Here is a 12,054-nt window from a genome sequence, read left to right on the forward strand (position 1 = left end):
GTTGTTTGCAAGTTACTCACAAATCGAGCATATTCATTTTCAGTGGAAATGTCTTTAATATGAATGCATTTTTGTAAATTCTAATGTTTTTGTTCACATAGATCAAAATGTCAAAACAGCAAATGTCAAAATATTTGAAAAAGGGTTCAGTTTTGCTAGAAAATAAAGTCAGTTGGCAGAGTCAAGTATAGCTAATACAGGATTCTAGGTTACCCTAGAAGGGGTGTACTCACACTAGAGCTTTCAAGCAGTTTCATGTTTCCTTCCTATTAGTGGATTAGCTAGCCCTAAATATTAATTATCTCAGATGGTGACAAGTAGAAAAATCCCATGCTTCTGGAATCAGAGTGAATTACTCTTAAACACTAGTATCAAGATTACAATCACTGTTTGCATTTTGCATATGCACTACAGATCACTGGAAGTTTCCTGTTGCACTGCAGCAAGAAAAGGAAATGTAACACAAATGAGCTTAATTTGCTGCAAAGTACAGCAAGATACTTCGGTAATCTCATAAAAATTTCATACTGGAACCTGTTACAGTGAGTTCAATTTGATCTTTTAATGTAATACAGTACATTTTTATAAACTTAACATTATCATTGCAGAAGAGCATGCTAACTGAATGTTAGCAATTTATCTTTTATACATAATTATACTCTACTGTAGCTACTGTACGCAGATCTCAAAATGTTAGTACATAAAATATTCATTTTCTTTATGAGATGAGAATGAACTTAGAAGAGGTTTGAATATAAGAATGAAGTATTTGCTGTGCCTATTTCTCAAGAAATAATGAATTACACATTATAACCCAAGAAATCAACATTTAAATTGCAAAACTATACTTTAAATTTACATTAAACATTATGATCAGTAATGTGCATCAATATTCAATGAAGTTTAACCTAACCATGTTTATGCACATAAAGCCTCAAGAGTCTGCAGCAGTTTCAGCATCAATTTTTCATATTTTTGTATAAAATGGACTTAAAGGTACATCTTCCATAAACGTTTTTCAGTGCAATTCTGTCAAAGAGGAAAATATAAAGCTAGCTTTCAATCATTTTATACCATTAAAAAAAAAACCCCAACAACTTGCATTTGCACTGCTGAAGCGTAAGTAAGCCAGTTCCATTGTGCCAACTATTTCGAAGTCAATTCAAATCAACCGTAATTGCCTTTTTAGGCAGCATTTCCCCCATATCTATAGGTATAAATGTTGAAAAGCTGAATACTGAGGGGGTAGAGTTAAGCTGAGACAGAATAATCTAATTGTTTATAATACCTTTTTCCATTCTTAACAAAAAGAAAAAAGCATAATGAAAAAATTCTGAAGGTGTCTTTTACTAGTGATCTTACAGTTTGGAAACGGGTAAATCCGTGTTCTAGTCTTATCCTTTTCTTGAATCTTTACAGGCCACCTTGCAAATATAACTTATTTATTGATGGATTATGTGAAAATGCTCCATTATTCAATGAGATAACATTTTCCTAAATTAGAAACTGATTTTTTCACCTGTTGTTAACTGTAGGGAACCAGAGGGAGAACAGCACCTGAAATTATAATATGTGCTTGGCTAAGCATAGTGTAGTAATCTATACATTTTGGTTCAAAGACACAGTCTGTAAACTGTAAAACTGCATACAGGATACTGCTTTAAGTATTTTGTTTCTATTTTTTTTTGCAGATTATACCTAAAAAAAACAACCTCTCTATGGTAGCACAAAATAAAAATGAAGCTTCGTTCAAACCTTGAATACCTCGACTGCAAGAATCAACGGCTGGTTATTCAACAAAAACTTAGCTCTTCATACCAAAAAAATTTGGCTCAAAAAACAAAAACAAAACAAAAAGGTACAATAAACTCTCAATAAAAGGTTCTCTCGTGAGGCAACCTACCATATACTACTGCTAGATACGAGTTTCCAAAAAAACATTACATCCCATTTTCAGCACATTTTTCATAAACATGCAACTTCACTATAAAATACAAAACACTTGGCTCTCAAGAACAGCTTTATAAAGACACACTGCATCAATAAAATTTTTCTTTGTGATTAACTTTACATTGTAATAAGAACTGTATTTTCACTAACGTTTATATATCAGATTTCATATTATAATGTAGTAATAATTTGCTCTGTGAACGTCATGTTCAGAAGGAAATATCTATACACATTAACATACTAGACTATTAAAAACTCAGTTACAGAATTTTATTGATACAGTAGATTAATAAAAACTGATAGGGGAAGATAAAATGGGTAGGGTATTCAGTACATTATTTAATAACACACTTTTAAAATTAAAATATTTTAAATCCTTTTTGAATTTTCAATGCCACTACAAGTCCAGAAAAGTCTGGCATCAATACTGAGGTGTAAAACAAGTCAAACAACTTCTTTCACAATTTGCATCTCTTGTATTATTCTATCCAACATTGTTCAACTGTAAAAGAAAGTAATTTAGCACCTCTGATGATAGGTAGGTGCCTACAGGTAAACACTAGGTTAGGTTAATGAAGGAAACAAAGACCTTTTTTTTTTTTTCTTCTTCTCCTCAACAAATAGTGGCAAAAGAAAGTGGCACTATTTGTTCAACTGATTTTTTTTTCACAGTTAAATGTCAACAAGAGTACAAATACGAACACTGACAGATATTGCTTGAGATCAATTTTCAACAAACTCTGTTCTTTTTTAAATCAATAGATCCAATAAACAGTGGGGTACTGTCAGTTTAAAGCCGCAGATAAAAGCTATACAAGCACTTTAGAAGTCAGAAACATTAAAAAAAGAACTATTTACAGTTTTCTTCTTTAGTTCATATGTCTACAAAGCCAGCGCACATTACACTTCACAAAAATCCACAGTTAATGATATCAACATGTGTGTGGCTAAAGCTTGTGACCTAGGGACTGCAAATGCAGGGGCAGTAAAAGTAAAATAGGTTTTGTCTTTTTTTCAGCAACCCCATTTGTGCACCAACAGCTTCATTCAGTCTCAAGCTTTATATTAAAAGCATTCTTCAAAGCTTTCACCTGGAAGGCTGATAACTACATGCTCACTCATCGCCTTTCCCTTTTGGAAGTTCTGCGACGGACCTGTTTGGAGAAAAAGTATTTTAAATGTTTTTACAGAAAAACTTTGAAAAATTCAAGAATAAATATATTTAATAATGGAAAATTGCTTACTCTCACAATAATGCTTGAGTAACTGTATACAGTATCATTCACTATTCATTTTACCACGGTTACAAGTCTCAGTCAATGACCAGGACATAACTTTGATGTTACTGAGCCTGCATCCTTCAAGTATTCAAAAATAACCTGATTTCCTTTTTCAGAGTTTTCATACACTCAGATGCTCCGATCATTAGATATGTCCAAAAGTGTCAAGGCATTCACAGTTACATTTTTAGTATTACTACTAACATTACTAATGTATTTGTATAAAATAAATATAAAAAATAAACTTATTTTAACATAGTTGCATATGATGGCAAGAGGAAGAAATTGGTTTAGGATTCTGCTCCAAGATTCCATACTTATTTTCCAGTACTGTTCATTTTGTGTTCCTGTTTTGTATAAGGACACATTTTTCACTATTACTATCTAGCTGAGAAGAACGGGCATGAGTTACCTGGAAAAGAATTCCCATGAGGTACTACACAACTCAGACAGACAGATAACAAGCTATACAGAACAGAAAAATTTAAGATGCTTGACAAAACCCGACATTTTCTAAGAAATGCAGCTTCTCTGGGAAACTACAGTGCAGTGCCACTACACAACAGTGGCCGCTGACAACCACCTCATCCCTTTTAAAGGAGCAAGGTTAAGTTCTAAGAACAGAAGGCATTCTCTGATCACCAATACACAGAGGACACCACAAAGACTCACGAAGAAAGTCTCAGGCATTTCTCTTACATTGATTGTGGCAACTTCCTCTTCTTCCATTACTTCTTCCTGAGGAATGTCATCACTGACAGGTGAACTACTCTGAAATACATCCATCTCTTCACTAGATTCATTCTCTTTACTGGCTGCTTGTTTGGAACGTCCCGCACGGCTACAATCAGAAGAAAAATAAAGATCAGTTTTGCAGGATATGGGTGTGCGCATGCATAAACCATATGAGAGTTAAGCACTCTACAGGAATGGCAGCCTTAAAATTCCATGTTATGTAGTACTTCTGTCTTGTATACCTATCTAGTTCATCCACATATGGAATAGAAAAAGTAGAACCAGGGGGCCGGACAACAGCATTTGAAAACCAAATTATTCCAGAATAGAGGGCTAGGAGTAAAAAGTTGAACAATTTTTGCCTCTATAGACAAGACAGATTTTGTCTCTTCAGTGCCAGAATACAGGGCAAAGAAGGCTGAACAGGAAAAAGCCAGACAACCAGAGACTGAATACTTGGGGTTTTTTCCTTCTATTCAATTCCATGAATAAATGTACTCCACTTCTATACGAGTTTACACACAACAAAATTTTAATAACTGCATCTATGTTTTTTACAGACTTAGAAGAACCCATGTTGCTATTTATGAAATTAGCACTATACTGAACCTAAATGCAAATCTTCCGAGCACCTCATGCTAGGGATAATCAGGATAACAATATCTTAATCAGGATAATCAACAACTATCAGTCAACAATATCTTAAATTGTCTATGTTAGTCATAGGAGCTGAACCACAAGCAAAAAGCACCCATTTGCTTAAACTGAGAACTAGCCCCTGCCGTGCCTTCAAAAACAAAAAAGCCAGCTAGATATGTATCCAAAACTACAGAGCTGCACCCACATTACCATTTTGGTTTGGGTCATTAGCACAGTTCAGAATCAAATCACTGAATTGTCCAGCTCGCTGCAAATGCGGACTTGGTGCACCCAAACTAGGTGACTGCTTGGATGAAATTAAACCTGAAACTCTGTTCCAGGCAGACGACACACACACTTCAATCCCCAGTGGGGGCCTACAGATCCAAACCAACTGTCCTCTGACAGCATCGAACCACACATGCGGTGGGAATTTTCAGTCCCGAGAATCACACTAAAACACGTACAAAATAAAATCTCCGAATCGCATATAGTAATTATAGTATAGCAGGAGTTTCAGCACCAACCAACACAACATTCTTTGAGAAACAATACAAATTAGCCCAACTCAAGCCTTTCAACTCTGATAGAAGCAACAGAATTGAAAAGGAAAGAAAAAATATTCATAAGCTAGGTTCATTTTTTCACATATTACAAAAATAAGTCAGTTCACACATGCTAATTGGTAACCCAATTAGCTATCAGAAACAGGTTATACACTATCACCTCATAGGTAATAGGAACCCAAATTCTTATGCCAAATCCATCCCCAAGGAGCACAGAAAGCTTTTAAGCGTTTGGATTAAATATCTTCTACCCTGTGGTACGCAGTGCTGCTGAGCTTGTCAGCTCCCTTCCGTTAAAACTGCTGTAGATATGTATGTAGAAAAGGGAGAAAGGTCTGACTACAATGCACTCTGAACACTGAGGAATAACTGTGGTCTCACCCTTTTTCTCGCAGATTTGGAAAAAAGACAGTCACAATTTGAGTGGTCTGATCACAAAAAATAAAAAATACGCAAAGTAGGTTTTTTTGATGAACTCTAGAATAGACCAAACAACTTTGAACCCTGAAACAACTTACTTGGGCTCCTCAGGCCAGAACAGTGTACGTACACATGAATGAGAGCTATGCCTGTTATTGATTATGTGCACTGATACAGTTTACTTTGTGTAAAACGGGGTAAAGAAACACACTGAGTTCACTGATTTCACTGAGTAGTGAATCATAAGCTACCAAAGTATTTACTAAACGGCATCGTCAACAAATGCCACACAGCACACCACCCAACAATAACTTGTTGGCATGTCTTCTCTGCAAGGCAGTAGCAGTTTCCAACTCTTGCTCCACTGCACATGTAGCAGTGGCTTCTGTAGTAACCAAGACAGTGTTGGGACCTGTGTTTCTGTTACAGAGCAAAGGACAGGAGAGATCTGACCTGAGGTAGGAAAACAGAACACTGGAAAGGTCAGGATATTGTGTGTGCAAAATGCCAGAACATGCGATCCAGTGTGAAACTAGAATTTGAACTGAGGGTACAACCTTGTTTAGGCAAAGATCTGCAGTATGGAAGATCTCCAGGGACAGACAAATCGGTACATTAAACTGCCAGAGGAAGATCAACATGATGCTAACTAAGGCCAGAAGCTAGAAACAGAGTAATACAAAATGTCAGACTGAGATACCGCCCAAAGGAATTTATCACCAGGTTCTAGAAAAGTATCTTGCAAATCTGTTCCAGGAGCTGCAGTTTGATACCAGTGGGCAGATAAGTCCTGTCCACTTGTACACTTCTGCTTTACATATATTGTGTATACATGTATAGAAAAGGTAGAGATACCTGTAGTTTCCTACAGTAGGCACAAGAAATGAAGCTAGCCACAGAGTTTACATTTGTTTTGGAGCTTTATATGCCTCAGAATTTTCAAGAGCTCCTATCATTCATAGATTGTAGCACATTTTATTCATTTGGAAATGATTCAAGTGGATAATAAGGCGGCCACAAATTAGAAAGTAAAGGAACGTTAATTTACAGAGAATCAGAATAAACTTAATTCTCCACAATACTGTTTCAAATACAGAAACAATGTGATTCTTCCTCCCTATACAAAACAAACGGGAGCACTTTTCTCTGCGTGAAGTCCTAATAAAGCCCTGTCTTCAAGATCCTCATGTGCTTTATTGACTTTTCTCCTATAAGAGCAAAGCTACGTATATGCTACCTGAGCACATTAAACTTACTCGTAGCCTCTTGCTCTGGTTTGAGATGCTCTAGGAGAAGCAGCTAGGGAAAATACTTTTAGAAGTAACAATGGCAATTTATTTTCTTAACTTCAATTAAAGTATTCTGAGCTATTTTCAGTAAATCATTGTTTGGGGGCAGAGAGGCATATTTTTAATTTTCACTAAACACAAATTCAGAAAATATTCACCACTTACACTTTTTTTTGCTGTGATGGTGGTGTGTTTGATGACCTTCCTCGTCTTTTCTGTGGCGTAGACTGTGCTGATTCAACTGTACTAGTTTCAGATGGTTCTGCTCTGTTTTGAGGAAGACCCAAATTGCAAAGTATCAAATTATAACTAATGTCCAAGGATAAAAAAGATGCAGCTTACAAGAAGACAGACTTACCTCTGCTGTGTTCTTTTCTGTGTCCTATTTTGCCTGCCTTTTGGTTTTTGTTCAATGTTTTCAGTTTGCCTTTCTTCCTCCTCCTCCTCCTCTTCTGCTGCAGCTGCTGGCGGTTGTTTTTTTTTGCTCCTTTTTGATGACTTTGCTACTGGTTCTTCCTTTGGTGTTCCCCCATTATTTGCTTTGGGCGGGCGTCCTCTTCTCCCTTTCTTTGGTGGACTGTTCTGCTCATCCTCACTTTCTATTACATCTTCTTTTAGCCTTTTTTCCTCTTGCCATTGTGTTTCATCAGATTCTGAAACAACTGCGGGTCTCTTCCTTCCCCGTTGACTACCTCTAAGTTTCTGCTCTTGACCCAGTTTATTCAGGTCATCTATGCTTAGTTTCTCTTCTGAATCTGTGATTGCGGCTTTCTTCCTTCCTCTAGGCTTCTCCATCTCTGACTGAAAAGGTAAGATTACATCTTTAAATTAAAAAATTAAACTGCCATATTGAACTGTCACTTATGCAAAAGCTACAGAAGCTCTCCCCAACAAGACAAACAGTCAAGTTGCACAAGTTTTCTACTGAGACTGTCCACCTTATCCATTTCAAAAAACTTTGCAAAAGTATAAACGCATACATACGTATCAAGTGCCAGGCAAGAGAGTGAGATTATTTCAAAGGTGAGCAGTTGTAACACTGAAGTGTGTAAGGTCTTCCTCATTTGTAGCATTAGACATGTCAAACACAATTGGCTAGAACATCATCCATAACTACTTTTTTATCAATAGGAAGATAAAAAGACATAGAGGATGAGAATTGTCAACCTGGGGCTTCAGCTCTGTTGTGAGCTGCGGAGTGCTTCTGCCTGGCTCCCATGCTGGCAGGCGCAAGACGCTAATACAGAATACAGTAGGCAACCTGAATTTATAATTGTAGAAGCAAGCACAGAAATTAGTGGTAGCTGCCAGAGCGCTGCTATCAGAGCTCCATTAAGACTCAACATTTGCTCTGTGCAGCAAAAAAAACCCCACCCAACCCTTAAAAGAATCATAGAATAGCTTGGGTCAGAAGGGACTGCTAAAGATCATCTCATCCCAAACACCCTGCTGTGGGCAGGGATGGCTTCCTCTAGATCAGGTTGCTCAAAGCCCCATCCAACCTGACCTTGAACACCACCAATGATGAGGCACCCACAAATTCTCTGGGCAACGTGTTCCGATGTCTCACCACCCTCATTGTAAAAAAATTCTTCCTGATGTCCAATCTACACCTACCCTCTTTCAGTTTAAAACCATTACCCCTTGTCCCTTCACAACAGGCCCTGGTAAAAAGCCCTTCTCTGTCTTTCTTCTAAGCCCCCTTCAAGTACTGAAAGGCTGCAATAAGGTGTCCCCAGAGCCTTCTCTTCTCCAGGCTGAACGACACCCACTCTCTCAGCCTGTCTTCGTAGGAGAGGTGCTCCAGCCCTCTAACCATTTTTGTTGTCCTCCTCTGGACCCACTCCAACAGGTCCACGTCTTTCCTCTGCTGAGGGCTCCAGAGCTCGACGCAGTACGCCAGGTTGGGTCTCACCAGAGCAGGGGGGCAGAATCACCTCCCTCGACCTGCTGGCCACGCTTCTTTATATGTGGCCCAGGATGCAATTGGCTTTACTGGGCTGCAAGCACACATTGCCAGCTCACGTCCAACTTTTCATCCACCAGTGTCCCCAGGTCCTTCTCTGCAGAGCTGCTCTCAATCCCTTCATCCCCCAGCCTGCATCGATACTGAGGGCTGCCCTGAGCCAGGTGCAGGACCTTGCACTTGGCCTTGTTGAACCTTGTGACCTGCACATGGCCCCAGCTCCTCAAGCCTGTCAAGAACCCTCTGGATGGCACACCTTCCCTCTAGCATATCAAGAAAGGTGGCGGCCTTTCTGAATCATAACAGAAACTACTCCTTCACTTCTCCATGCTCTAGTTCTTTAAAGTGCACGGTAAAGATTTCTGTGCACTTTATAGATTTCAATCTATATGCAAAAATTTCAATAAGCAGCTATTAGGGCCAGAAGGATCGCTCCAATCAACTCCTACCCTGGGAGAAAAAAATAAAAAAAATTTACTCACGTACCATTTCATGCAGACCATGACTGTTTCAATTTGTACCATTTCATGGTACAAAAGTCCAAGTACTTACAATATTCACAATTTCACACCAATGTCCATTTCAAACTAGCATTACTGTATTTTAGCACATACACACACTCATTTATTAGTAGTCATCACATTGCAATTTAACCTACATAACCATACTTATGCCACTTAAAACCAGATTGAATTTTTTTTTTCCTTCACATCTCCTTTCTGACATTAGATAGAAGTCAGCTTACAAACATATGTCTCCACTTTATCCATAAACCCTGGTCAAGAAAAGCAGAAAGAAAATCTAGAAAGGATATGAGGAAAAAAAGTAAAAGAAATGGAAGGAAAAAGAATTACCCTGGAAGAAAATAAGACAAGTGTTTGAATAACAGTGACATCTCCTGTCAGTTCATGACTTCAGTGACAAAACTGTTGATCTAGATCAGTGACACCCTCATTATTCCCTGTTCTATTTGCTTTTGGAGTGACTGTGCACAAATGTCACTGCAGCTGCTTTTACCAAGTAAGCAGTTGTAGCCAAGTTCAAAGCAAAGTTTCTCCCTCTGGTTAAACAGTGTCCCACAACCTTAGAACTAACATGTTACTCTAGGATGTAATCTGAACAAATATCCTGAATAGTGACATCTTTAACACACAGACTTTCTGCTCCCCAATTAAAATTCTGCTTCTCAATTAATGCTTGCTATAATCTGCTCCCCAGCTCAAAAGAAAACAAGAATGAGGTCTGAATCAATGACCTTAAGCACCTTGCTTAAATATTCAGTGTGAAATACAAATGCCCTCTCAAGTACTTGAAATACTGAACTGTTATTTACTTTACCACTTAGCTTTGACGGTTACCAATTCAACCTAATGCTTCTGAACATGAATTGCATGCCAGCAGCTATTTGTACTCTCAGACTTTCCAAGGTATAAGCTGAAGTGACATATCAATACAGGAAGCATCAGAAGTGGGGTTTTTTGACAAGAGATTCCTAATTTTTCTGGTTTTGTTATAAGACGGTTTGCTTTTCCCTCAAGGTATCACAGTATAAGACGGTTATTTTCACTTCAAGACAAGCAAAAATTCAGGACGCTTTTACTAGTCAGCAGCTTATGTCCCAAGCAACTTGAAAAATGTAACAGATTCACATAATGGGAGAACAGAGAAATGTCAGACAGTCAAAAAGAATACAGCAGCAGTGACATCAGATATAGGACATCCTTAATGCATTCTAGAAAACCCAGTTATAACACATCTGATCTTGTTTGTATTATTACTTTTTCATGCATATCCCAAATACTACAAAATTTACAGACTGCCAACTGTTACTAAGGCACAAAGAACCAAAATTTACTAGTGGTATGTGAAATTCTTATTATTTGGACTGCTCTTAGAATTATAATACAATTATAATTTTGTTTGGTGTTTTATTTTTGTGTATTCTGATACGGGTGTAAATACTGCTTGAGACAATATTTAGCCTGTTTATAATTTATATCCTCTAAACCTATAAAGTTTTGGCATTACTGATCTACAGAAGTACATAAATCCATCAGTAAGAATTAGTAAGGACAAGCCTATCGCTCTCAAAGGCCTTGGCTAGTGGTCATTCACTAAAACCTCTCTCTGAGACAGAGACACATGTAATTTCTCCTGAATGATTCTGACACTGTAAAAGAGCATAGCAAAGACACCGTTCTGCTACCCCTTGGGGTTTGTTTATCTAACAGCATAAGCAATGTACTTGTTAATCACTAAGACTATTTTACATAATTATTGGCTTGTATTTGTCTATAAGTATCAGCTACCTAGCTCATTCTGCTCTAAAAGCACGTTGAAGACTGTATTATGCACAATCAACAGCTTTAAAATCATGCTGCAACTTCTACTAGCGATATCTGGCATTCAGAACCAAGCATTTTCCTACCTTCGCCGCAGTACAAGTTGCACGCAAGAAAACAGAATCTATATGGCTATTCAGGTAACTCTTCTTTAAACTTTTAGGCCAGGTTTTGAGCAACCTGGTCTAGTGAAAGGTGTCTCTGCCCACGGCAAGGAGGGTTGGAACTAGATGATGTTTAAGGTCCCTTTGAACTCTAACCATTCTATGATTCTAAATCCGATGTCAAATCACGATGCCCTCTTGGTATTTTAGATAACCACAGAACAAACAGTTGCTATTCCTTACAGCTGTTGAAAGGAAAACACATCTGGCTAGAAAAGGAGAACATGCCTTAGCACCAGGGTTGGGACAGCACAAAAAAGGCGCAAATTATAATGCATCAACACTATAATGAGGTATTATAACTTTGTTAGCTACAAGCAAGAAATCATGTATGATACGGACTTTTACAGCCTCAGAAGGCAATCTGAAGTTTCGGACAGGTTAAACCACTCCTCCAAAACTCTAGTATAGTTGATCATTCTCAAATTAATCCAATTAATTCTTCCAAAGCTGTATTTCATATACAAAAATCTCTACTGTATATTGAGGAACAGAAGTCCAAAGAACCTATCAACTTGAACAATGTCCCCAACAATTCACCAACAAATCCTGAGAATAAGACAAATCATGGACTAATTATCATCAACATAGCTCTAGCAGAACCTACCCCGGCAATATTACCAATATCCTGCAAATCATAACTGGTAATCTTGAAAGCTTACAGGAGTTGTCAGTATGATGCAAAAGTAATGTAATGTACACA

The 12,054-nt window shown here is 37.8% G+C and overlaps 1 protein-coding gene across 5 annotated transcripts in view; it reads right to left on the reverse strand.

Annotated features, from left to right (window-relative positions):
* Window positions 1-2,269: 2,269 nt before the first annotated feature.
* PDS5B (PDS5 cohesin associated factor B) overlaps window positions 2,270-12,054 on the reverse strand; it is a 116,746-nt gene continuing 106,961 nt past the window's right edge. For 3 of the 5 annotated variants that reach the window (XM_074567859.1, XM_074567846.1, XM_074567852.1), the window contains exons 32-35: window positions 7,238-7,680; window positions 7,045-7,146; window positions 3,930-4,071; window positions 2,270-3,104 (exon numbers count right to left, since the gene is read on the reverse strand). In XM_074567859.1, coding sequence (XP_074423960.1) covers window positions 3,069-3,104; window positions 3,930-4,071; window positions 7,045-7,146; window positions 7,238-7,680 — 723 coding nt within the window. In that variant the 3' untranslated portion in view covers window positions 2,270-3,068. The remainder of the gene's footprint in view (window positions 3,105-3,929; window positions 4,072-7,044; window positions 7,147-7,237; window positions 7,681-12,054) is intronic. The other 2 variants (XM_074567866.1, XM_074567863.1) reach the window with 1 other exon arrangement.

Source organism: Larus michahellis, chromosome 1, assembly GCF_964199755.1.
Source record: "Larus michahellis chromosome 1, bLarMic1.1, whole genome shotgun sequence".
Taxonomy (NCBI): Eukaryota; Metazoa; Chordata; class Aves; order Charadriiformes; family Laridae; genus Larus; species Larus michahellis.